At 36.0% G+C, this 23,508-nt stretch overlaps 2 protein-coding genes and 1 non-coding gene across 4 annotated transcripts; 1 reads left to right on the top strand and 2 right to left on the bottom strand.

Annotated features, from left to right (window-relative positions):
• Positions 1-274: 274 nt before the first annotated feature.
• LOC130967408 (beta-galactosidase 6-like) lies at positions 275-5,868 on the bottom strand. 2 transcript variants are annotated; one of them, XM_057892254.1, is made up of 18 exons: positions 5,442-5,868; positions 4,052-4,147; positions 3,848-3,960; positions 3,460-3,526; positions 3,244-3,336; positions 3,024-3,167; positions 2,842-2,936; positions 2,618-2,726; positions 2,442-2,526; positions 2,241-2,359; positions 1,974-2,147; positions 1,653-1,834; positions 1,447-1,538; positions 1,253-1,362; positions 1,047-1,151; positions 856-966; positions 622-767; positions 275-535 (listed from the first exon to the last, which is right to left on the bottom strand). In XM_057892254.1, exons 1-18 carry the CDS (start codon positions 5,619-5,621, stop codon positions 412-414), a joined length of 2,145 nt encoding a protein of 714 aa, XP_057748237.1. In that variant the 5' UTR covers positions 5,622-5,868; the 3' UTR covers positions 275-411. The 2 variants fall into 2 exon arrangements, with proteins under 2 accessions (XP_057748237.1, XP_057748238.1); XM_057892255.1 differs by having other exon boundaries at positions 3,848-3,949; positions 5,442-5,559.
• A 6,141-nt stretch (positions 5,869-12,009) lies between these two features.
• Positions 12,010-13,322, top strand: LOC130969396 (protein ATAF2-like). The gene is made up of 3 exons (XM_057895084.1): positions 12,010-12,263; positions 12,350-12,627; positions 12,712-13,322. Exons 1-3 carry the CDS (start codon positions 12,104-12,106, stop codon positions 13,054-13,056), a joined length of 783 nt encoding a protein of 260 aa, XP_057751067.1. The 5' UTR covers positions 12,010-12,103; the 3' UTR covers positions 13,057-13,322.
• An 8,510-nt stretch (positions 13,323-21,832) lies between these two features.
• LOC130972244 (small nucleolar RNA R71) lies at positions 21,833-21,940 on the bottom strand. Its single transcript, XR_009083436.1, has one exon. It is a non-coding gene; the product is annotated as a small nucleolar RNA R71 (small nucleolar RNA).
• Between the last annotated feature and the right edge of the window lie 1,568 nt (positions 21,941-23,508).

The following is a 23,508-nucleotide window of genomic DNA, read 5'->3' as shown; positions in this document are numbered from 1 at the left end:
TTGGAATTGGCGTGTTGACTTTCGTTTGATTATGAGAGATGCAAACACGGTGGCAGATACTATAGCAAAGATGGCGATGAAGTTACAACTGTTGAGCTTCTTTTACCTTAGGAGGAGTTTAAGAATAGTTTTAAACGGGACTGTCTCTCTATTTAAGTAGTTCCTTATTTTATTTGTTTTATTTTTCTTTGTTTAGTTTATTTCGGTCAACAAAAAAAAATAAACAGTAAAAATGTAAAACAAACATAAATCAGACGGAGCATAAGGCTTTACTTTTACCCTTCTTAGTTCTGTTTAATATGGGACATTTATCGTCTTATTTCTTTTGTTGCTTTGATGTTATTTTGGATATCACAAAGAATCAATCTGAGTGTCGAAATTTGAAGAACATTCAGAGAAAAACAGGCATCTCTATGAGGATGAAAGAGAAACAGAAACAGTGTTGAGTGAGATACGAAGAGGATTTCCACCTCCCTCCTCAAACAAAATCAAAACATTTCCGCTGTCCTTAAGGAACGACCGCGGCACGTGGTACCTGTTACCATATATCATAACACACACAAGCCATTATTCTTATTATTTGATGAACAACTAAGGTTAATAAAAAAGTAAGTATCTTACAGTGTTTGAGAAGGTTGGTCATTGAAATCATGGAATGAGACCCAATAGCGACCAATGCTTTGTCCATTCACCCACGCTTCGCCTTTTCCCATTGACTCGAGGTTCAGTGCAACTGCCTCATCTCCCTCAGGTGAATCAAATACATTCTGCATGCAATTTATTGTATCTCTTTAATTACTATTCATCAATAATTTCTCTCTGCAACAAACACTTTCCAATTCAGGTTTACAGTACCTTGTACCAAACGAGTGTCTGATTAGTAGGGTTGTCCCCTAGTTCACACCATTCATTAGAATTGCTATTCTGTTCTTCATATATTTCTAACTTCTCCCCCAATAATCCTACCTGTAATGCACAACAAGAGACCCATCATGAAAATAATGCCACATTATACTTCTCAATAACTCAACAAAAGTATAAACAACCTGATATCCCCATGCAGCATTGGTCAAGTCATGGGACTCTTCGCTACACCGAATTTCCATTGTGGTTAAACCAGCAAACCTTCTTTCAAGAAATGCCCCTGAATCCTTTTCAATAAATTAAAAAGGGACAAAAAAAAGGGTACTTTAATTTTGTTATGAAAGATAATAAGGAATATCATATATAAAGTCCATTTTAGAAACATTACCGGGAGTCCAACCATAACGCTGAGAATAGAAATATTGTGTGTCCCTTCATTTAGTTCAACGGAGACCTCTAAGATGAAAGACTTGTCATTGTGATTTCCATGAGCCCCTCCTATACCAACCAACCATACATAACGCTGAGTTATTTGAAATTCTTTTGTGAAGAGTTCAAATTAATGATTCAATAATTACTTACCTATGTATGTATCGTCCACAAAAGCATGGGCAACATGAGCAGCAGACTTAAGATGAAGTATTGCTTCACTGCAAGGCGAATTTTGTTCAAACCTGTTCATAAATTTAACTGGTTTCATCATTGGATTGTTCCATTGTAATAGTAAGGAATAACATGATATGTTTGATAAATTAGAGAATATTTTGTTGGGGATCTAAACAACTAACCTTAGAGTATACCAAAGGTAATCCGTATTGTCTTTGGTTAGGTTCATATGCTCGAGTAGTGAGTCTGATATTAAGCAAGTGTCATCAAAGTTTGGGATGACATCTTGAAATTGATCCCATTTGTCAGTAGAGCTGAAGGTTTGTACTGGATTTATTACTCTTGTGTTGCTGTTAGTATTTACCTGTGCATGAAATCATACTATAGACATTAATCAAATAAACACAACTGTTTTATTTAGTATATGTTGTAAGTTATATAAAATCACTAAATATCTTATTAATTAGTCTTCTATTAATTGTGATGGAGTAATTCATACTTACAGTTGCAGTATTGAAAGTCACATTTTGACAATCTGGTAGGATGCTTATTGATTTTTGTGGCAACTCGTATGATCTGTTTTGGAATTGAACAGTAACTTTATTCACACTGTCATTATTTACAAGGAAAGCAACACATCCCCCGTCTTCTTCTTCTTCTTCTTCAAAAACATAACCCTGGTTGAATTGAAACCGAATAAAATCAATGGAATATTTGGGGATTGAATTATTTTCGTGAAAAATAAACCTGATATGATAGATAGTAGTCACCTCCTGCAGTTCACCTAAGGTGAAATTGCTCTGCATCCCTTGCAGTAAGGTGGTAGAACAAGATTTGATTGCAGCATGCATCTCCTTAAGATGGCCCCACTTGGGTTGTCTTAATAGACCTATTGGGGGGACAAATCTATTAGAAGGTCGTATAAACTCTTCAAGGGAATAATTAATTAATGTTGTAATAATACTAATTACCATATTCATCAAGTGGAGCTTGATCATAATAAGATGTTATAACATAGGCTGAGCTTGATCTCCCAAAGTTAGTTCCTCCATGGTACTAATAAGTTTTCAAACAATGCGATAACTAACGTGACTAATTACACAGAACAAAATTGAATATATTAGTATATATGAGTATGAGTAATTACCATATAGTAGTTGACATAGCTTCCATTTTTTCTTGCAATAAAAAGAGTGACATGGAATGCAATATCTTCTGCAGACCTTATGTACGGCTTACCACCATAAACTTGATAGCTTCAAGAAAAAAATAAATAACATGACAGGAGAAAATTAAATTAAAGAAAACAGTAGTTAATATTTTGCTTAATATAAAATAAGTAGTGCTAGTTAGTTGAGTGAGGTAACCTACAAAGAAGTCCAATTTTCTGTCCAGAGTGCGGGCTTATTGGGGGAATTTGGTCCAGTAAAGGTTTCGCCACATCTCATTCCATTACATGCATTAATCTTAATATGTAATACATGGTAGAAGCTAAGTAGGATTAATAATTATCCTAAGTAAGTAAGTAAATAATTAATATAAATATGACTAACCAGTGGATCAGGAGCGTCGGTTTGCTTGCACATAACCCAAGGTACGCCAGTTTGGAGGGAGGCAGCCATATCAGCAGCCCAGCTAACATACCTGCTTCCTTCTTCTCCGAATGAATGTTCTATGTTTTGATATTCGTTCTCAATCTAATACGTTCTTTTATCATTATAATTTCCATTAATTAATCAAGTGTTGTTGGCTTGTTGGGGGATTCGTTCATACCTGCGATAATATAATTGGACCTCCTTGAGAAGCATATAAGCCCTCTGATTGCATCATGCTCACTATTTTCGTCGTAAAATTTTGCATGTATGCCTAAACATACATAAATATATCAATTATTTCAAACACCTACCATAAATATATGGAAATAGAAAATTAAATAACATAACTGTGATCATAACAAAAAAGTTAGACAAAATTAAAGTGCGACGTGACCTTGAACGGTTCATTGTCGGTTCGGTAAACAATGTCAGGAACATCATGTAACCAAAATGGGAATCCCCTACATACCACCAAGTTCAATTCAGTTCAGGATATGATGATAATAAGTATTTCTTAACCACCTTTGTTGGTTTCATAAAATAAATAATAGAGAAATAATAAAGTCTCATTAAAATTTATTATTTTTGACCATCATTCTTAGTTATCAATTTAATTTTTTTTAATTTAGTATTCTAATAATATATTTTTAATCTATACTTTTAAATATTAATGATTAATAATCGATTAAAAACAATAATTCTACTGGCTTTATAGTATTTCTCGTAGTAATACGATGTTGTCTTGCATCCAGCTAGAAAGAAAGAGTGAGAAGGGAAATTACCCGTATGTCCATTCACTTTCGATGTAAGGTCCAATTCTGAGGCACACATATAGCCCTTGAGCTTCAATCTCCTTTATAAATCTCACTAAATCGTATCTGCCGCTGAAATCATACTGTCCTATGTATGTATTTTTATTTATTTATTCATTTCATCCACGTTACTAGCTTTTACATTAAAATACGTATATACGTACGTATACGTACCTGTCCGGGTTGGGGTTCATGGATATTCCAAAATACATAGGTTTGAATAACGTCCAGCCCTCCTTCTTTTGCTTTCGCTATCAAATCTGGCCACATCTATAACCAAAACCTCATATTATATTAAATATCCACCAATTTCGATTCAAAAGTCAAAACCCTTCTGTTTTTTTAGAAAACTAAATCAATATTAACTATTTTTATTATAACATTATTTTTTAATTTTATTTTTTGAAGAGTTTAAAATTAGAATTTAATCTTTAAAAAATTAAAATTTAAGATTTAAAGTATAATATTTAAGCTTTAAAATTTAGAATAAAAAATCATTTTAAAAAAATTGGTTGATATTACTTGAAAAATAACTGGTTGTTCTTGACAAATTATTAATGTTAATATCCTTGTATCCTAGTTTTTCTTTTGTCCTTTTTTTCACAAGTGAACAAATTGACTTTAATGGCACCTTCGTCCACATCTCATCACTAAAAAGACAATTTTTTGTGGTTTATGTTTCACTATGTTTGTTGGTTTTGATGTCATGCAAGAAAATAAATATGTATAAGTGTCCCTCGTAGTATATATTGCTGTTTTATTTAGGAAAATTCACTTTCTCTTTTTCATACCAATGTTTAGTTTAAAAACTCAGAATTATTTATCTTTAAGATCACTTTCCTAAGGCTAAATATAGTAGCTCAGCGTAGTAAGTAGTTAAGATGGTGAAAAAGAATTAAAAAGAAAAGTAAAATTAAAATGTTTGTTTGGATGTGTAAAGCCTTGTCATGTGATTGATACCTTAGATTCCATCCTTAATATACTAATATTTCTTTTTTAATTTTAGAATAATATTGCATGGTTCTAAACATTAAAAACTAATAATAATAGCGATATATAATGATTTTCTTTCTCTTCTATTTTCTTAATTATTCCCTCCAAACATGACATACCCGGAAAGGTGAAAAAATAATCATAATTATAGCTTTCATAGTTTGAATTTTGAATTTAATTATAGTATTAGGTGGCAGCTACAGCTGTGTTTTGGTGTTGGTGAAAAACTGTCAACTTGCAACAGTGATTACTACAAACTAGTTGAGTAACAGTGAATTAGTTTAATTTACAAAGATTCCAGACACAAGCTAGTGTCCAAACGAATGCAGCTTTTGGATTGGGTCAACCAACAATGCAAGCAAGCTAGCTAGCTAATTAATAAGTTAGATTAATATATATATATAATGCCAGTTTCGTATTTCAAATAATAGATTTGAAAATAATATAATGTACCCTCAAACATATATAACGGTGGTCATTAATGGATATGAAAACAAGAAGAAAGATAATGAATAAATATAATGCAGCTGAACTGTGTGAGAAGAATGGCATTACATGAACATATAGATACCTGAGGAGTGCTGCGGGGATAGTGAATGGAACCAGAGAAGAGAATTTTCCTATGACCACCAATGATAAGAGATCTTCCATCATAAGTCACCTCTGCATCTTCATTATTTCCTCTAGTGACTCCTATTATGACCATTAATAATATCATAAATAAACACACATGAACCCAGTAGCTTCCCATCTATACATACAATCACTCTATCTATCTCTCCTTAATTCTCTCTGAAATATTTAGGTGTACTTGTGCATATATATTACATTCACATAGCAAGCTAGCAAATTAAACCAGTATTGTTATGGTAAAGGAGGGAAGTGGCAGCAAGAAAAAGAAAGTGAGGACTTTAGGGACATGTGGGAACCACAATTCACAATTGTGAGAGAAAGAAAGTAACAAAGCTGTTGCATGTGCAACCCAAACCGGATTCACTGCCCTTATTATACTCTTATCATCGGGTATGTCACTAGCGAATAAGGAAATGACACTTCACACTACATACACCACCAATACTTGAAATATATGCACCACCATTACCTCATCTTCCATAAATCGGAAGCCACTTTTTTCATATTTTATAGAGTAAATTTTTTATATTTTATAAAAATATTATTTACTCATTTTAAATAAAAAAATAATAAATGATAAATAAATATGGTAAGGAAAAAAATTTATTTGTGCTTTTTTTTAAAGAGTACCAAATCATTCTTTGTATTTTTCTTTTTCTTTATTTCAGGTATTTTAATTTCATTCCTAAACATATATATAATATATATATTAAATATTTTAATGTATATTTAGATATAATTATAATAACTTATTCTCAATTTTTGTGTAAATATTAGAAATAGAAATTAGTGGTTTATGTTTATATCTTGTCTTACGATTTAGTCAAACCCAAAATAAATAAGACCCAATCAATAGATATTGGCTAGATTGACACCTATCCGACCTCATAGAGATCGGACATGACGACGTTATCTTAGTCTTACTTGTCCGAATCAGTAATAACTTCTATAATCTCTCCTATTCATTTAGAAAGGAGATCTCAACAACTTTTCTAGTAAAAGGGAGTAATCAATCCACCACCAAAAGTGAAACTACTCAAAAGGTAGTTATTGACTCTACATCTACAGTTATAAATACCCTAATACCCTCAGGTGTACTTCAAACCCAATCTACTAAAAATATGCCTAAAACCCTTGCTAACTTAAGTATCAAAGTTCCTTGCAGGCACCACCCTCACCTCCTCACGAGAAACTCAGACAACAATATCATGACACCAATAGACGTTAATTGCTACCCTAATTGCGTTTAGACCCAAAAATAACTCATTTTCAGGTAACCCTCAAAACATTGACGTGGTTGCCGGGAACCTAGAAGTCTACACCCAACCTGATCATCCCGAAGATGCATAGTCATACGACATATGAATCTGAGTCGAAATATCACAATGAAGATCGGGTGCTCATAATACCTTCGTGACAAGATAAAATAGACAGCCACAATGGAGAAGGGACTTCACGGAACCCTCAACCCAGAAGGATAAACTAGGAGGTCCACCAACCGAGGACATGATAAACCAGAATCTGAAAGAGCTCATGGGTCTGGTACATGGACACCATGGAGGGCTAGAACAACTCGAGTAGGAGCTAGAGCGACAACAGAAATCTAAAAGAGCCTTAAGAAGAGAGGTATGACGATGAACAGAATTAGATGAAAAGCTTTTGAAACTGGAATTTGACCTCAAGGATAGGAGAACTATCCGAGGTTACTGGGAAGAAACCCCTCTGACGGGTGAAGACCCCTTTATAGAAGAAATTATGCGGGTTAAAGTTCCTAAAAACTTTAAGAGCTCGGACATGGATCCCTATAATGGAACCACCATTCCGAGACATCATCTGAGTAATTTCAAAAGTCGCATGTACTTGGCAGACGCGTCGAATATAACTCGTTGTAAAGTTTTTTCGACTACATTAACCAATGCGGCCATGAAATAGTTTGATAATTTGCTACCTAGATCGGTTGCATGCTTCAATGATTTGGGAAGAAGCTTACTTACCTAGTTTTTCATTCAAAAAGGAGATAAGGTCAAGCATGCGCCAAGTCTCTTAGGGTTAGGGTTAGGGTTAGGGTTAGTATTTAGGGTTAGGGATAGGGTTAGAGTTAGGGTTAGCATTTAGGGTTAGGGTTAGGATTAGGGTTAAAAAAGTGATTGAGAAATTGGTTAGAAAAAGTTGGTTGGATAGGTACTTGGCAGACAGGTCAAATGATCAAGGCCGAAAAAAAAGATGAAGAACACAAAGCTCATCGTGATCGACCACCACGAAGTCCTGAGAGGCATATCCACATGATTGCTAAGAAATTTGCAGGTGGAGGAGTGACAAAATCCTCCCACAAGAGACATTTCAAAGAAGTCTACCAGATTAGTGACGAAACTGAGATGCCTGACTTTTCCATCATCACCTTTACAAAAAAGGACGCCCAAGGCGTAATTTATAAAACTCAACTAAATAATAAATAAATAATTAATTAATTAATTATGAGAAAAAATATTAAAAATTAAAAATTTAAAATTTGAAGATTTACTAGTGAAAATTTAGCTTAAAAAATAAATTTAAGCGCAAAAATATAATTAATTGTAAAAAATGCGTACTGGCGTTAAAATGTAATAGTACCAATTTAAATATGTTCGACACTGCGTGTGAGAGAACTAAAACTGTAAAATGATGAGAAAAATATTTAGAATAAAAATTTGGACAGTCATTTTAAAAATTTTGGCTCAAGATAGGGCCAATGGACAAAAAAATTTCAAACAGACTCACATTTGACTCAAGCCCATGATATATAAGTCCTTCACTTAGCAAAATTCAGCACATAGAGAGAAACCATGTTCTAACTTCACCATTCATTCAAACTTCAAATCCACGTAACTCACAAACCATAACTCCGATCGACGACCCGTTTGCAATTATGCGTTCGTCTCGACTTCTTCTTCATTTCTACCTAACTATCGTGGTCAGAAATTTCAAAAATTTTGGTCCAAAACTTAGCCAAACCCAAAATAAGTAAAGTCGAATCAATAGATATTGGCTAGATCGACACCTACCTGATCTCATAGACGTCGGATGCAATGATGTTATCCTAGCTCTACTTGTTCGAATAAGTAACTAACTCCTACAATCTCTCCTTTTCATCTAAAAAGGAGATCTCAACAATCTCCCTACCAAAAGAGAGTAACCAACCCACCACCAAAAGTGGGATTACTCGAAAGGTGGTTATTGACTTTACATCTACAATTATAAATACCTTGACACCCTTAGGTATATTTCGAATCCAATCTACTAAAAGCTTGCTTAAAATTCTTACTAACTTAAGTATTGAAGTCCCTTGCAGGCATCACCTCCATCTTCTCACGAGTAGGGGGTGAAAACAGGCCAAGTTAGGCCAGGCTTTGCTCTTAACAGGCCTGGCCTGTCATGTAATTAATTGACCTGAGTTTGGCTTTCAACTTGCTATAGACTTTTTTTTAAAATTACTAAGCTTGGTCTGTTATTTAGCCTGGTCTAGCCTAAAGCCTATTAAGAGGCTTGAAATATTTTTTTTTTACAAAAATAAAAATATTATTTAAAAAAACCTAATTTTTAATAAAAATATTTATATGTAATATGTCATATTTAAATTTATAAGAATTTTTAGACTTTAAAAGTATTTAAAATATATAAAAGTATTTATAATTAAATATAATAAATTTAAAATATCTCATAATTTTGTTAGTAATAAAAAATTTATTTATATATAATTATGTGTTAACAGGCCCAGATAGGCCTGACAAGTCAATAAGGCTAATTAGTGAGTTTGAGTCTGATCTATTAACATATTAAAGTTTTTATAAATGCCTAAGCCTGTGTCTATTTTATAACAGGCTAGGTCAAGCCAGACTAAACACAGGCCACGCTGCAGGCCCCTAGTAGATTGCCTGGCCTTTTTCCACTCCTACTCACAAGGAACTTGGACAGCAGCATTGTGACATCAGTAGATGTCAGTCGCTGCCCCAAAAGTGTCTAAACCTTGCGTTCAAGCCCAAAAACAACTCAATTTCAAATAATCCTTAGAACAATTACTATTGGTCTTTGAACACACAAGAATTCCCATAAAAAATGAGATTGCAGAGATGCATTGCGAATTTAAAGAATAAAATGTTGTCTAGTTTTTTCAGTCAGCATATAGTCTTTTTTTTTCTTTTTTTTGGTCGGTGGATTGGACAACCCCCAATCCTAGGTACACAACACACCCACACACTCCTCACATATTTATCACATTTTTTCCTCAATTGCATCCTCTAGGATTTGAACCCTAGACCTTGAGGTGGGGAGGGGGGAGAAATGCCACTAGAGCCAAGGCTCATTGGGTCAGCATATAGTCTGTAATCCTATTTTTCATTTTATAAACAAATCTTTTCTTGGGTTCCAAGTGAATCTTTTAGTTTTAGTTGGGCCTAAGTGAATCCTTATTAGTGCTTTTTGGACAGAAGTGAGCCCTAAACCTTAAATAAAAAATTTATTGGTTAGAAATATCAAATAAACGTAAACAAGCTTTTGCTGAAATATGTAAACTATGGACCAACTCAAAAGTCTAGTGGCTGTTAGGACCCTGACCCATTTAGAAGATCAAATAAAAAAGAAAAGATGAGACCCATATGCAAGGGGCGAAACTTGTCATACGTGGGTCCCCAACTTGATACAGGGAACCGAAGTCAATGATGGCAGCTAGTGCGATTGGTGGAGAACCTTCGCCGAAGGTGCCATTTTAACTAAGCAACAAAATGTTCATTTCTCTCCGACCTATTGGCTCTCTCTTCTAGTTCAAAAAGATTCACACTTGACATGACATTTCTTAACCACGTTCATTAAACTGTATTTCTTTCTAAAATAAAACAATAATTTATGTATTAGGCCATTTACTAATACGGCGGCTAGAATTATAATAATATATATGGAACAGAACTCAATGGTACTAGCTAGTAGTAGTTAACTTGGTGGCCAAGCATAGAGGTAGTTGCCATATTATACTACTAGTATCAAGAAACACAAAATTCAAAGACCGAGGGAGATGGATATGGAATCCTTTCAAGATCATTCATAATAAGCAGACAGATTCTAGCATGAGCGTTTGTTATCTATTTTTAAGTCAATATAAATAGTTTGTTACCTAAAATTCCTATATGTAATGTGTGTTCATACTTCACACTTGAATCTTGATCACTAACGCACGTACTTACAGAGACTAATTATATATTATAAGGTAATATTGCTTGACAAAATTATTTCAAAATAATAAATTATTCTAGTAAAAAACTTTCAATTCGTGCAAGTCAAAGGAGTTTCAGAGATAATTTGATACAAGGTGGGCCAATTGAAAAAGGAAAATAATGACAGTATCCTTGACCATAGATGGATAAAATACAGGATTTGTTAATTGAATTCAAACCAAGGGGAAGAAATGTCATGTCTTACCTCAACCGTTGTTGGACCCACCGAAAATGTTTGCCCAAAGGCCTAGCTTAGAGAAACAATCCTTAAGGTAACATCCAGGCAGCTTCCTCCCAAGACCAATGTCCTTGTCCATACTGCTAAGTCACACATCACGTCACACCACATGAACTTAGGTTTTGCAGATCCATGCATCATGCATGTTGATGTTACTACTGTTTGTGGATCAATTTTCTTTTTCTAATCCCACGCACTAGTATATAGGTTAAGAATGTTCTCGCGTCATAAAGTTCGCGGCTAAGAATATACCAAAGATATGGCATGCACGCTTAACCTTTTATTAGTGTGAGCTTTAATATGTCCAATGTCTTTGACCAAGTAATTCCTATGCTATTAAAAGCTTTTAATACAGAGGAAATTTGTAGGAAGAGTTAAAAATTAATATTAATTCTTAAAAACTTAAAAATACCCTTAATATCAATTCCTTAGTTTAATATTTTATTGTATATCATATTACCTAATTAAAAGTATAGCGGTATTGGCTAGTTGAAGACACCACCACATACATAAGTAATGGACAATGGTCAAACCATTAATAATAGTGAAGGTTGAAGAAGAGGGACTTTGGCAATATAAATAAATAATCATAAGAGGAGGAATATTATTTCTTTGAGGGAGGGACAAAAACAAAAAGAAATTAGGTGGAGACATGGAGGGAACAGGATTGAATCATTTTGGGCAATATAGAAGGAAATTCAACAAGGTGACATGGCTAACCCCTGTAATAAGTGAGCGCTGCCGCTACACTACACTACAATACAAGTAATGAGTTCAATCTTCAATCTCCATTTCAATTTTGTGTATTTTGAAGAGTCAAATGTTATAGTACAGGCGGCGTGACATGACTGGTTAGGAGAAGGGTGCAGGTTGGAGAGCACCCAGAATCCACATGATTTACAGTCAACTTGACTTAACCCTTTTCTTTTGCTGATCTAAGCAGTGACAGAATCACTATCCCTGCTTCCAAGTTGCAAGTTCCAAGTGCCAAATGCACACGTGTCAATTTAATTAACCCTCCCTATATAGACCTCAGCTTCTCCAAGCCTCTCTCTCACGTTCCAACTTCCAAGTTCTAAGTCGCAAACAAGAAGAAAAAAAAGAAAGGAAGAGGCCGCAATGAAGAGTGAATTGGAATTACCACCTGGATTCAGGTTCCACCCCACTGATGAGGAGCTTGTGAATCACTACTTGTGCAAGAAATGTGCTTCACAGTCAATTGCTGTTCCTATCATCAAGGAGATCGATTTGTACAAGTTTGATCCATGGCACCTTCCAGGTACACTACTTTATTTCTCAAGGGGAAACAAAGACAGAAACAAAAACTAAGTACTGAATTCTTTTTCTATCTAAATAAATGTACAGAGATGGCTCTATACGGCGAGAAAGAGTGGTATTTCTTCTCTCCCAGGGACCGCAAATATCCGAACGGATCACGCCCAAACCGGGCTGCAGGTACAGGGTACTGGAAGGCCACAGGTGCCGATAAGCCCATTGGAAAGCCCAAGGCCCTGGCCATCAAGAAGGCACTGGTGTTTTACGCTGGCAAAGCCCCCAAAGGAGTGAAAACCAATTGGATCATGCATGAATATAGACTCGCTAATGTTGACAGATCCGCAGGCAACAAGAAAAATAACTTAAGGGTATGTCGTGCTCTATGCACCTTAATTTCAATCTCACAACATTTTAGATTTGGTAAAAAATATAATGATTGGGAATTATTGCAGCTTGATGATTGGGTGCTATGCCGAATTTACAACAAGAAAGGAAAGATTGAGAAATACAACCATCTTGGGGCGGCGGATCACAAATCAGCATCTTCGTCGGAGGAGAATGAGAGGAAGCCGGAGGTGAAGGAGCGATTGCATATGGATACGTCGTCGGATTCGGTGGTATCGGCGGATGTGACGTGGGAGAGTAGGGAGGTGCAGAGCGAGCCAAAGTGGAATGACCTGCTTGACCAAGTCTTTGATTTCCAGTTAGGCAGTTTCGTTGATTTCTCATCGGCTGGAGATGACCCTTTTGCCCCCCAGCTCTCTCCTTGGCACCAGGACACGTTCATCACATTTTAATTCATTCTTTCCAACACAACAAGAAAAACTAAGATTGTTTAGTTTAGCCACCATGACTCATTTGGATTTAACTCGGGAACCAAGGACGATGAGATCATATATGTAAAAATAAATAAGAAAAATAATCTCACCAATGCCACCTAGTTAGTTTTCATGTTACCATTGTTGGAGTGTTAAGCATCTACTCCTGTAGAAAATTCTTCCTACCATTTTTTAAAATATATGTTATTATTTAATTCAACATATTCAAGGAATGATTTCGCTTATTCATGTCTGTTTTTCTTTTATTTTTTTAAAATAAAAACAACTTTGGTTAATCGATTCTATAACTCAGTACTAGATTATTGATGTAAAAGGAAATGGTGGCAAAGCGAGCACGAGCACACGCACACAAGGAAAAGTTTCTAACGTTGAAGAAAGATTTTGATTTAGCAAACATGCAACGTATGAAACAATGTGCAAGAAATGCACCTCCCATTCCTATGAGCAATAACCCTTGTCCACAGGGGCGAAGCTACATACATACAAAGGGGGGCAATCGCCTCCCCTAATTTTAATTTTTTACATGTAAATTATATGTAAATTTCAGTTTAGCCCCCCTTAAAATTTTATTTTAGTCTTTTTTTAGTGTGTAAATATTTTTGGTCCCCCTCTAATATTTCTTCTAGCTCCGCCCCTGCTTGTCCAGTCCATCCTATTAAGTACCTTTCAATTCCATTCCTTCTTATTCAGGTTCTAAAAACCCAGTTGTCCAACTCATCGAACCACTACGTTTAGAAGTTAAAAATGCAAAAGTTCAATTGAAGTTAAACCAAATATAATATTGAGAAATATTGAGAGGTTTTTTTTTTATCAATTAGTTAATATTTTAGATCAATATTTTATTTTTATACCGCAAAAATTTACATACAATTCATGTGAGTTGATATTTGATAATAATTTAGTCAAAAATCATTTAACGATTATGAGTTATTAACTTCATATAAAAATAATAATACGTAATTTTTTTACATTTTTATACTATTAGAATTTAAAATTTAGGGTTACCCAAATTTTGACAAAAATGATAATTTTATTATTTTAAACCAATAAATACTAAAACCTGTACGATTAGTTTGCTTTTTTTTATCAATTCTTTTAATTTTTTTGTTACAAAGAACTCACAAGAAGTTTTACTCTCAATTAGACTGATCTAGCGGCTACTTTGGTCCATATTTTAGAAGCAAATTTTTCATTCCATTTATCCCATATGTATTTATTTTTTTTAGAAATATCTCTTATATTAATAGAAAATAATATTAGAAAATTTCCATAAAAAAATTAAAAGTATAAAACAATATAAGTATGATTTTGGTCTCTATGATTTAGGTTGAAATAGTTACGGGAGAGAGAGAGGGAGAAAAAGAGTAGAAATATCTCTTATATTAATAGAAAATAATTTTAGAAAATTTCCATGAAAAAAATTAAAAGTATAAAATAATATAAGTATGATTTTAGTCTCAGAGAGAGAGAGAGAGAGAGAGAGAGAGAGAGAGAGAGAGAGAGAGAGAGAGAGAGAGAGAGAGAGAGAGAGAGAGAGAGAGAGAGAGAGAGAGAGAGAGAGAGAGAGAGAGAGAGAGAGAGAGAGAGAGAGAGAGAGAGAGAGAGAGAGAGAGAGAGAGAGAGAGAGAGAGAGAGTAATTAACCGTTTAATTAGATAATTAATATTGTCCAAATTAGGTTTTGAAAATTTAGAATGAGAATTTGAGGATTTAAATATGATTTTTGGACTCAGTGGATTTTTCTGAGTCAGAAAATGTATTTTCGACGAAAAAACGCGAATCGGCGGTCGAATCAATTCAAGTCTGCCCGGTACTGTGCGAGAAAAAGTGAAAATAGTCAAAAACCTTAGAAAAATATTAGAAGTAAAAAATCGGACGTTAATTTTAAAGGTTTGACCCAAAATTGGGTCAAACGGGCTAAAAACACTAACGGGTTGGACCGAACTCAAGTTGGGCCAAAGCCCAACATATAAATAGGTCCATTAACGAACCCTTCAGCTCATTAAACACATTCAAGAGAGGGGGAGCAGCTGAAGTGAGAAGAGAGTGAGGGTTTCCAAAAATTACTATTCACCTACAACTTCAATCCGCCATATCTCGAGCTACGGTGCTCCGATTTGCGTGCCGTCAGCGGCTACGCGAAACTCTTGTCGAGCCCGTCACTTCCAGATAAGCCTTGTGATAAGTTTCTCGAGATTCTTTGTCCAGTTTCCAGCCCTAAGAATTTCGAGTTTTTGGATTTTGGATTAAGTAAAATTTTATGATTTTGAGTGTTTAGGTACACTTTAACCCTTGATTAGCATTAGATTTTGGCTTCCAAAACTGTTGGGCAAGGTAAGAGATCTTGAACTCTTGTGAAATTTTAATTATAATGAGCTTTAGGTTGATTAGTTATGATTTGTGTGTTTATAGCTTGATTATTGTGAGTTTGGAAGCCTATGGAATTGATTTGATGCTTGTTGGAGTTGATTGGTGGCTTGCTTGTGGTTGGAAGCTTAATTGCACTCAATTTTTGGGTTTTTGGCATATTAGAAATCAGCCAATGTATGATTTCGATTTCCTCTATGTAGTATATAATATTTCTGGACACTTAGGTTAGAGACCTATAGGATAGGTTTGGATTGATATGGCTGTTGATGTTGGTTGGTTGATGATGTATGATGAATTGATATTATTAATGTTGTTAAATAATGAGGTTGAGGTATAATGTATGATGGATTTGAATGAATGTATATTGTTGATTGTTGATATAAAGCATGAATGAGAATTAATGATGAAGATTGATAGTGATAGAATGATGATTGGTGAATGTGTTGGTGGAGGTTTGATTATAGTGTTATATATTTGATGTTTGATGGTTGAGAATGAAGTAATGTGAAGGAAAATTTGGTATGAATGGTGGAATGTGACATAAAGGGTGAGTTATAATGTACATTAGAGTTTGGAAGGGCTTTGGTTTGAATTTGGTTGAGGATTGTGGAAAATTGAGATTTTGTGAACTTTTGGTAAAATGGAAATTTTGGTGAACTTCCATGAATCATATATTGAACTACCATGCTTGAAATTCCATGTATTTTATATCAAATGAAAGAAAATTGAATAAGCTTTAAAACGATTTAAATTTTGTGGAAATTCGAATATGGTAGAAAAAGATATGATTGTGAAAATTTTGGTGTCAAAATCTGAAATTCTGCAATGTTGCAGAATTTTGTGATTTCTGGTTTGTGTGCGCACGCACACCCCGTGAATTTTAAAACCTGTGCGCACGTACACACGGGGACATGGCTTCTGATGAGGGCGCTAACACGCCCTGTGCACACACATAACCAATGGAGTTTTACAACCTGTGCGCTCGCACAGCCCTGTGCGCACGCACACGTTGGGAAGGGCATTCTGTTGACGGCGCTAGCACACCTTGTGCGCACGCACACCTCTATGCGTACGCACGCTTTTGAAAATCTCCTTGGACGTGCGCACGCACACCCCTGTGCGTACGCACATGCCCTGTTTTTCAAACTAACTTCTTGTTTTCAACTATTTCACCTTCCCAACAAACTTGTACACTTCTGAAACACCATTTTAAGATTTTTTTTGCTTAAATTTGAGTATCAAAACATGGGGAAGGTCCTAGAAGATTTAAATTGGTATTATTTTGAAAAGTTAGAGAATAGAGGCCTAGATTTCTGGTGTATTGAGGATGGACCTGGTGGGATGAGAATGAAGAATGATATCTGAATTGAAAAATTGACGAACTAATGAGTTCAGAATGGAAATGTTGAATTGACAGTGGTTGAGATGAGTCGAGGACTCGGAATGAAATGATGGATCTATGATATACTGAAAATATTTTCTGAAAACCACTGAATTATTGTTTTATACTAAAAGTGTTGAGACGCTATGCGCCCAGCAGGGACAGCGGTTGAATCCCGCCTGTCGAGGTAGTGGCGGCAGCGTAAGGGTGGTAGTTCGTCCCGCTTGCGTTGAGATGTGAGGTCTATCGCAAGAGTATCCCGCTCACACCCCTTCGGATCAATAGAGTGTGCAGGCACAAAATCCTGGACGGTGTTCTGAGCACCATATCTCGGGGGTTCCCAATGATGATTCCGAAGGGCGACATCTCCATGGAGATGTGTTAGGTTGGCAGTTGAACCAACAATGTGATATCACAGCCAATAGGACAGGCATTCATCATGTGCATCTTCTGTCTGTTTGTTTGCTTTGTCGACTTGTAATTGCTTGCCTAATTGTATAACATGTCTAATTGTATACTTGAATTTCTTGATATATATGCCTATACTTGTGTTTTACTTGCATTGTAAATAATTATGCTTTCTACTGGGATTAAGGAGGTTCGGAAGGCGGCAGCGATGGGATCGCATGGAGGGTAGGTTGGTGAAGGCTGTGGGACAGCAGAGATCTGTTAGACTAGAAAATTCCTTAAGTTAGATTGCCCCATAAGTTATGTTAAGGTTTTAAGTTATGTTATGGTTTTAATTGATGTTTTACTATTTTAGTGATGCCTTAAGCTTGAATCTTGTGATGGATATGAAGTTATAGGATTGCCTTTGGCGTTCCGGAGTCTTATATCTTACATCACTGGGCACTGTTACCATACTGAGAACCTCCGGTTCTCATACCATATTTTTGTTGTTATTTTTCAGATGCAGGTCGCAACCCACCTCAGTGGGTTGCTTTGGTGGTGATAGAGCGGAGGATCTCTATCTGTTTTGGAGTCTTTTTGCTTATTTTGTATTTATCTCTCATCTTTTGTATTTAATTTTGCCTAGAGGCTTATCTTTGAGAGATAAACTTGTATAAGCTGTTTTTAAACTTCAGATTTTTGTATGGTCTGTATATAGCTAGCCGGCTTAAACTCCGCGAGTCGTGGCTAGATCATTACATTGTTATACTTTTATCTTTTGTTATATTATACCTATATCTTGTACATTAAGTTTGTAGCTTCGTGAGTAAGCTCTGCGCTTTTCAAATCTTGTTTTGAGCTATATCCTTCATCGGGCTTCTAGATTATATCAAATCTTTTCATATATTATATGTATGAGCTTAAGACTGTCGTAACCTTTGATTAAGCTTTGCTTTACGACGCGAGGTAAGGCTTAGGGTAATTAGGGTGTTACATTTAGTGGTATCAGAGCAGTTTGTCCTCGTGAGCCTGAGGGATGGACCGACTGTGCTTCATTACATACTGATGAGCGGATAATTTATACGCTTTTTGGCATTGTTTTTAGTATGTTTTTAGTAGATTTAGTTAGTTTTTAGTATATTTTTATTAGTTTTTAATTAAAATTTACTTTTCTGGAATTTACTATGAGTTTGTGTGTTTTTCTGTGATTTCAGGTATTTTCTGGCTGAAATTGAGGGACCTGAGCAAAAATCTGATTCAGAGACTGAAAAGGACTGCAGATGCTGTTGGATTCTAACCTCCCTGCACTCGAAGTGGATTTTCTGGAGTTACAGAAGCCCAATTGGCGCGCTCTCAACGGCGTTGGAAAGTAGACATCCTGGGCTTTCCAGCAATGTATAATAGTTCATACTTTGCCCGAGTTTTGATGGCCCAAACCGGCGTTCCAAATCAGCTCAAGAATGCCCGGCGTTTAACGCCGGAACTGGCACAAGAATGGGAGTTAAACGCCCAAACTGGCACAAAAGCTGGCGTTTAACTCCAAGAAGAGTCTCTACACAAAAATGCTTCAATGCTCAGCCCAAGCACACACCAAGTGGGCCCGGAAGTGGATTTTTATGTCATTTACTCACCTTTGTAATTCTTAAGCTACTAGTTCCCTATAAGTAGGACCTTTTACTATTGTATTTTTAGTCTTTCAATCTTAGAATCTTTTGATCATGTTTTTATGATTGAACCCTCTTTGGGAGGCTGGCCATTCGGCCATGCCTAGACCTTGTTCTTATGTATTTTCAACGGTGGAGTTTCTACACACCATAGATTAAGGTGTGGAGCTTTGCTGTACCTCGAGTATTAATGCAATTACTATTGTTCTTCTATTCAATTCAGCTTGTTCTTATTCCAAGATATTCATTCGCACTCAAGAACTTGATGAATGTGATGATTATGTGACGCTCATCATCATTCTCACTTATGAACGCGTGCCTGACAACCACTCCCGTTCTACAAGCAAACAAGGCTTGAATGTTTATCTCTTGGATTCTTTAACCAGAATCTTCGTGGTATAAGCTAGAATTGATGGCGGCATTCAAGAGAATCCAGAAGGTCTAAACCTTGTCTGTGGTATTCTGAGTAGGATTCAATGATTGAGTGACTGTGACGAGCTTCAAACTCGCGATTGTGGGACGTTAGTGACAGACATAAAAGAATCACTGGATTCTATTCCAACATGATCGAGAACCGACAACTGGATAGCCGTGCCGTGACTGGGTGCATTGAACATTTCCACTGAGAGGACGGGACTGTAACCATTGACAACGGTGATGCCCAACATACAGCTTGCCATGGAAAGGAGTAAGAAGGATTGGATGAAGACAGTAGGAAAGCAGAGAGACGGAAGGGACAAAGCATCTTCATACGCTTATCTAAAATTCTCACCAATGAATTGCATAAGTATCTCTATCTTTATCTTTATGTTATATTCATAAATCATTCATAACCATTTGAGTCTGCCTGACTGAGATTTACAAGATGACCATAGCTTGCTTCATACCAACAATCTCCGTGGGATCGACCCTTACTCGCGTAAGGTTTATTACTTGGACGACCCAGTGCACTTGCTAGTTAGTTGTGCGAAGTTGTGTTTATGCCATGGTATTGAACACCAAGTTTTTGGATTCATTACCGGGGATTATTTGAGTTGTGAAAAGTATTGATCACAATTTCGTGCACCAAGTTTTTGGCGCCGTTGCCGGGGATTGTTTCGAGTATGGACAACTGACGGTTCATCTTGTTGCTTAGATTAGGTATTTTTCAGAGTTCTTAAGAATGAATTCTAGTGTTTCAAGGTGATGATCTTATCATCACCAAAGCTGATTGATTCTCGTCAATTTAGCTCTTGAATGCAATGTCCTGCTGAAGCTTGGCTATCCATGTCTAATTCCTTTAGACTGAAGCTTTAGACTAACATTGCATGATTCCTGGAATTCTCATTAAGAATTTTAATACCTTTATTTTCTTTTCCACTTTATTTTCGAAAAATCAAAAAAAAATTACAAAATCATAAAAACCAAAAAATATGTTATGTTTCTTATTGAGACACTAGTCTCATTTTAAGTTTGGGGTCTTGCATGCATTGTTTATTTGATCTTGGTTCTATTTTCAAGACAATAATACAGGGAACTGAAGATTCAGTACATGCAGCAGAGGAATTATACAGAAAAAGCTGGGCGTTCAAAACGCCCAGTGAAGAAGGAAAAACTGGCGTTTAAACGCCAGCCAGGATGCCTGGCTGGGCGTTTAACGCCCAAAAGGGTAGTGCTTTGGGCGTTAAACGCCAGAATGTGCACCATTCTGGGCGTTTAACGCCAGGATGGCACAAGAGGGAAGATTTTGTTTTCAAATCAATTTTTTTTCAAGTTTTCAAAGTTTTTCAAAATCAAATCTTTTTCAAATCATATCTTTTCAATCAAATCTTTTTCAAAATCAATTTCTTTCCATTTTCAAAAATACTTGCTATCAATTAATGATTTGATTCAACATTTCAAGCATGTTGCCTTTTCTGTTGAGAAAGGTTTAATGTTTGAATCATATCTTTTCTTGTTAACCAAGTCATTAATTTTTAAAATCAAATCTTTTTTTTAATTATTTTTCAAATCATATCTTTTTAAAACCATAACTTTTCAATCATATATTTTTAATCACTTCTTTTTTAAAATAGTTTTCAATCATATCTTTTTTATTTCTAATTTCAAAATCTTTTTCAAAAATCACTTGATTTCTTTTCCACTCTTAGTTTTCGAAAATCAATTAGTGTTTTTCAAAATGTTTTTAAAATCTTTTTAAATTATTTTCGAAAATTTCTTCCCCTCTTCTCACATCCTTCTATTTATGGACTAACACTATTCCTTAATGCACAATTCGAACTCCATCTTTCTTGATAAGTTCGAATTCTCTACTCCTTCCTTCTACTTTTCTTTTCCTCTGACACCTCAAGGAATCTCTATACTGTGACATAGAGGATTCCATATTTTCTTGTTCTCTTCTCTTTCATATGAGCAGGAGCAAAGACAAAAATATTCTTGTTGAGGCTGACCCTGAACCTGAAAGGACCTTGAACCGAAAGCTAAGAGAAGCTAAGGCACAACTCTCTGTAGAGGACCTAACAGAAATCTTCAAAGAAGAAGAAACCATGGCAGCCGAAAACAACAACAATGCCAACAATGCAAGGAAGGTGCTTGGTGACTTTACTGCACCTACTCCCGACTTCTATGGGAGAAGCATCTCTATCCCTGCCATTGGAGCAAACAACTTTGAGCTTAAGCCTCAATTAGTTTCTCTAATGCAACAGAATTGCAAGTTCCATGGACTTCTATTGGAAGATCCTCATCAGTTTTTAGCTGAATTCTTGCAAATATGTGACACTGTCAAGACTAATAGAGTTGACCCTGAGGTCTACAGACTTATGCTATTCCCTTTTGCTGTAAGAGACAGAGCTAGGACATGGTTGGACTCACAACCTAAAGAAAGCCTGAACTCTTGGGAAAAGCTAGTCAATGCCTTCTTGGCAAAGTTCTTTCCACCTTAAAAATTAAGTAAGCTTAGAGTGGAAGTCCAAACCTTCAGACAGAAGGAAGGAGAATCCCTCTATGAAGCTTGGGAAAGATACAAACAATTAATCAGAAAATGTCCCTCTGACATGCTTTCTGAATGGAGCATCATAGGTATTTTCTATGATGGTCTCTCTGAACTGTCCAAGATGTCTTTGGATAGCTCTGCTGGAGGATCTCTTCATCTGAAGAAGACGCCTGCAGAAGCTCAAGAGTTCATTGAAATGGTTGCAAATAACCAATTCATGTACACTTCTGAAAGGAATCCTGTGAACAATGGGATAAATCAGAAGAAAGGAGTTCTTGAGATTGATACTCTGAATGCCATATTGGCTCAGAACAAAATATTGACTCAGCAAGTCAATTTGATTTCTCAAAGTCTGTCTGGAATGCAAGCTGCACCAGGCAGTACTAAGGATGCTTCATCTGAAGAAGAAGCTTATGATCCTGAGAACCCTTCAATGGAAGAGGTGAATTACATGGGAGAACCCTATGGAAACACCTATAATTCTTCATGGAGAAATCATCCAAATCTCTCATGGAAGGATCAACAGAGACCTCAACAAGGTTTCAACAACAATAATGGTGGAAGAAACAGGTTTAGCAATGGCAAGCCTTTTCCATCATCTTCTCAGCAACAGACAGAGAATTCTAAGCAGAACCACTCTGACTTAGCAACCATGGTTTCTGATCTAATCAAAACCACTCAAAGTTTCATGACTGAAACAAGGTCCTCCATTAGGAACTTGGAGGCACAAGTGGGACAGCTGAGCAAGAAAATTACTGAACTCCATCCTAGTACTCTTCCAAGCAATACAGAAGAGAATCCAAAAGGAGAGTGCAAGGCCATTAACATGACCTACATGGCCGAACTTGGAGAGGAGGAAGAGGCAGTGAACGCCACTGAGGAAGACCTCAATGGGCGTGCACTGACCTCCAATGAGTTCCCTAATGAGGAACCATGGGAATCTGAGGCTCACACTGAGACCATAGAGATTCCATTAGATTTACTTCTGCCATTCATGAGCTCTGACGAGTATTCTTCCTCTGAAGAGGATGAGTATGTCACTGAAGAGCAAGTTGCTAAATATCTTGGAGCAATCATGAAGCTAAATGACAAGTTATTTGGTAATGAGACTTGGGAGGATACACCCCTTTTGCTCACCAAAGAACTGGATGACTTGTCTAGGTAAAAATTACCTCAAAAGAGAAAAGATCCTGGGAAGTTTTCAATACCTTGCACCATAGGCACCATGACCTTCAAGAAGGCTCTGTGTGACCTAGGGTCAAGTGTGAACCTCATGCCTCTCTCTGTAATGGAGAAGCTAAGGATCTTTGAGGTACAAGCTGCAAGAATCTCACTAGAGATGACAGACAATTCAAGAAAACAAGCTTATGGACTTGTAGAGGATGTTTTGGTGAAGATTGAAGACCATTACATCCCTGCTGATTTCATAGTCCTAGAGACTGGGAAGTGCATGGATGAATCCATCATCCTTGGCAGACCCTTCCTAGCCACAGCAAAGGCTGTGATTGATGTTGACAGAGGAGAATTGATCATTCAAGTGAATAAAGAATCCTTTGTGTTTAAGGCTCAAGAATATCCCTCTGTCACCATGGAGAGGAAGCATGAAGAGCTTCTCTCAAAACAGAGTCAAACAGA

The sequence above is a fragment of the Arachis stenosperma genome, chromosome 3 (genome assembly GCF_014773155.1).
Source record: "Arachis stenosperma cultivar V10309 chromosome 3, arast.V10309.gnm1.PFL2, whole genome shotgun sequence".
Classification (NCBI taxonomy): Eukaryota; Viridiplantae; Streptophyta; class Magnoliopsida; order Fabales; family Fabaceae; genus Arachis; species Arachis stenosperma.
The sequence above is the reverse complement of the archived record's forward strand: the minus strand, read 5'-3'. Positions and strand labels throughout refer to the sequence as shown.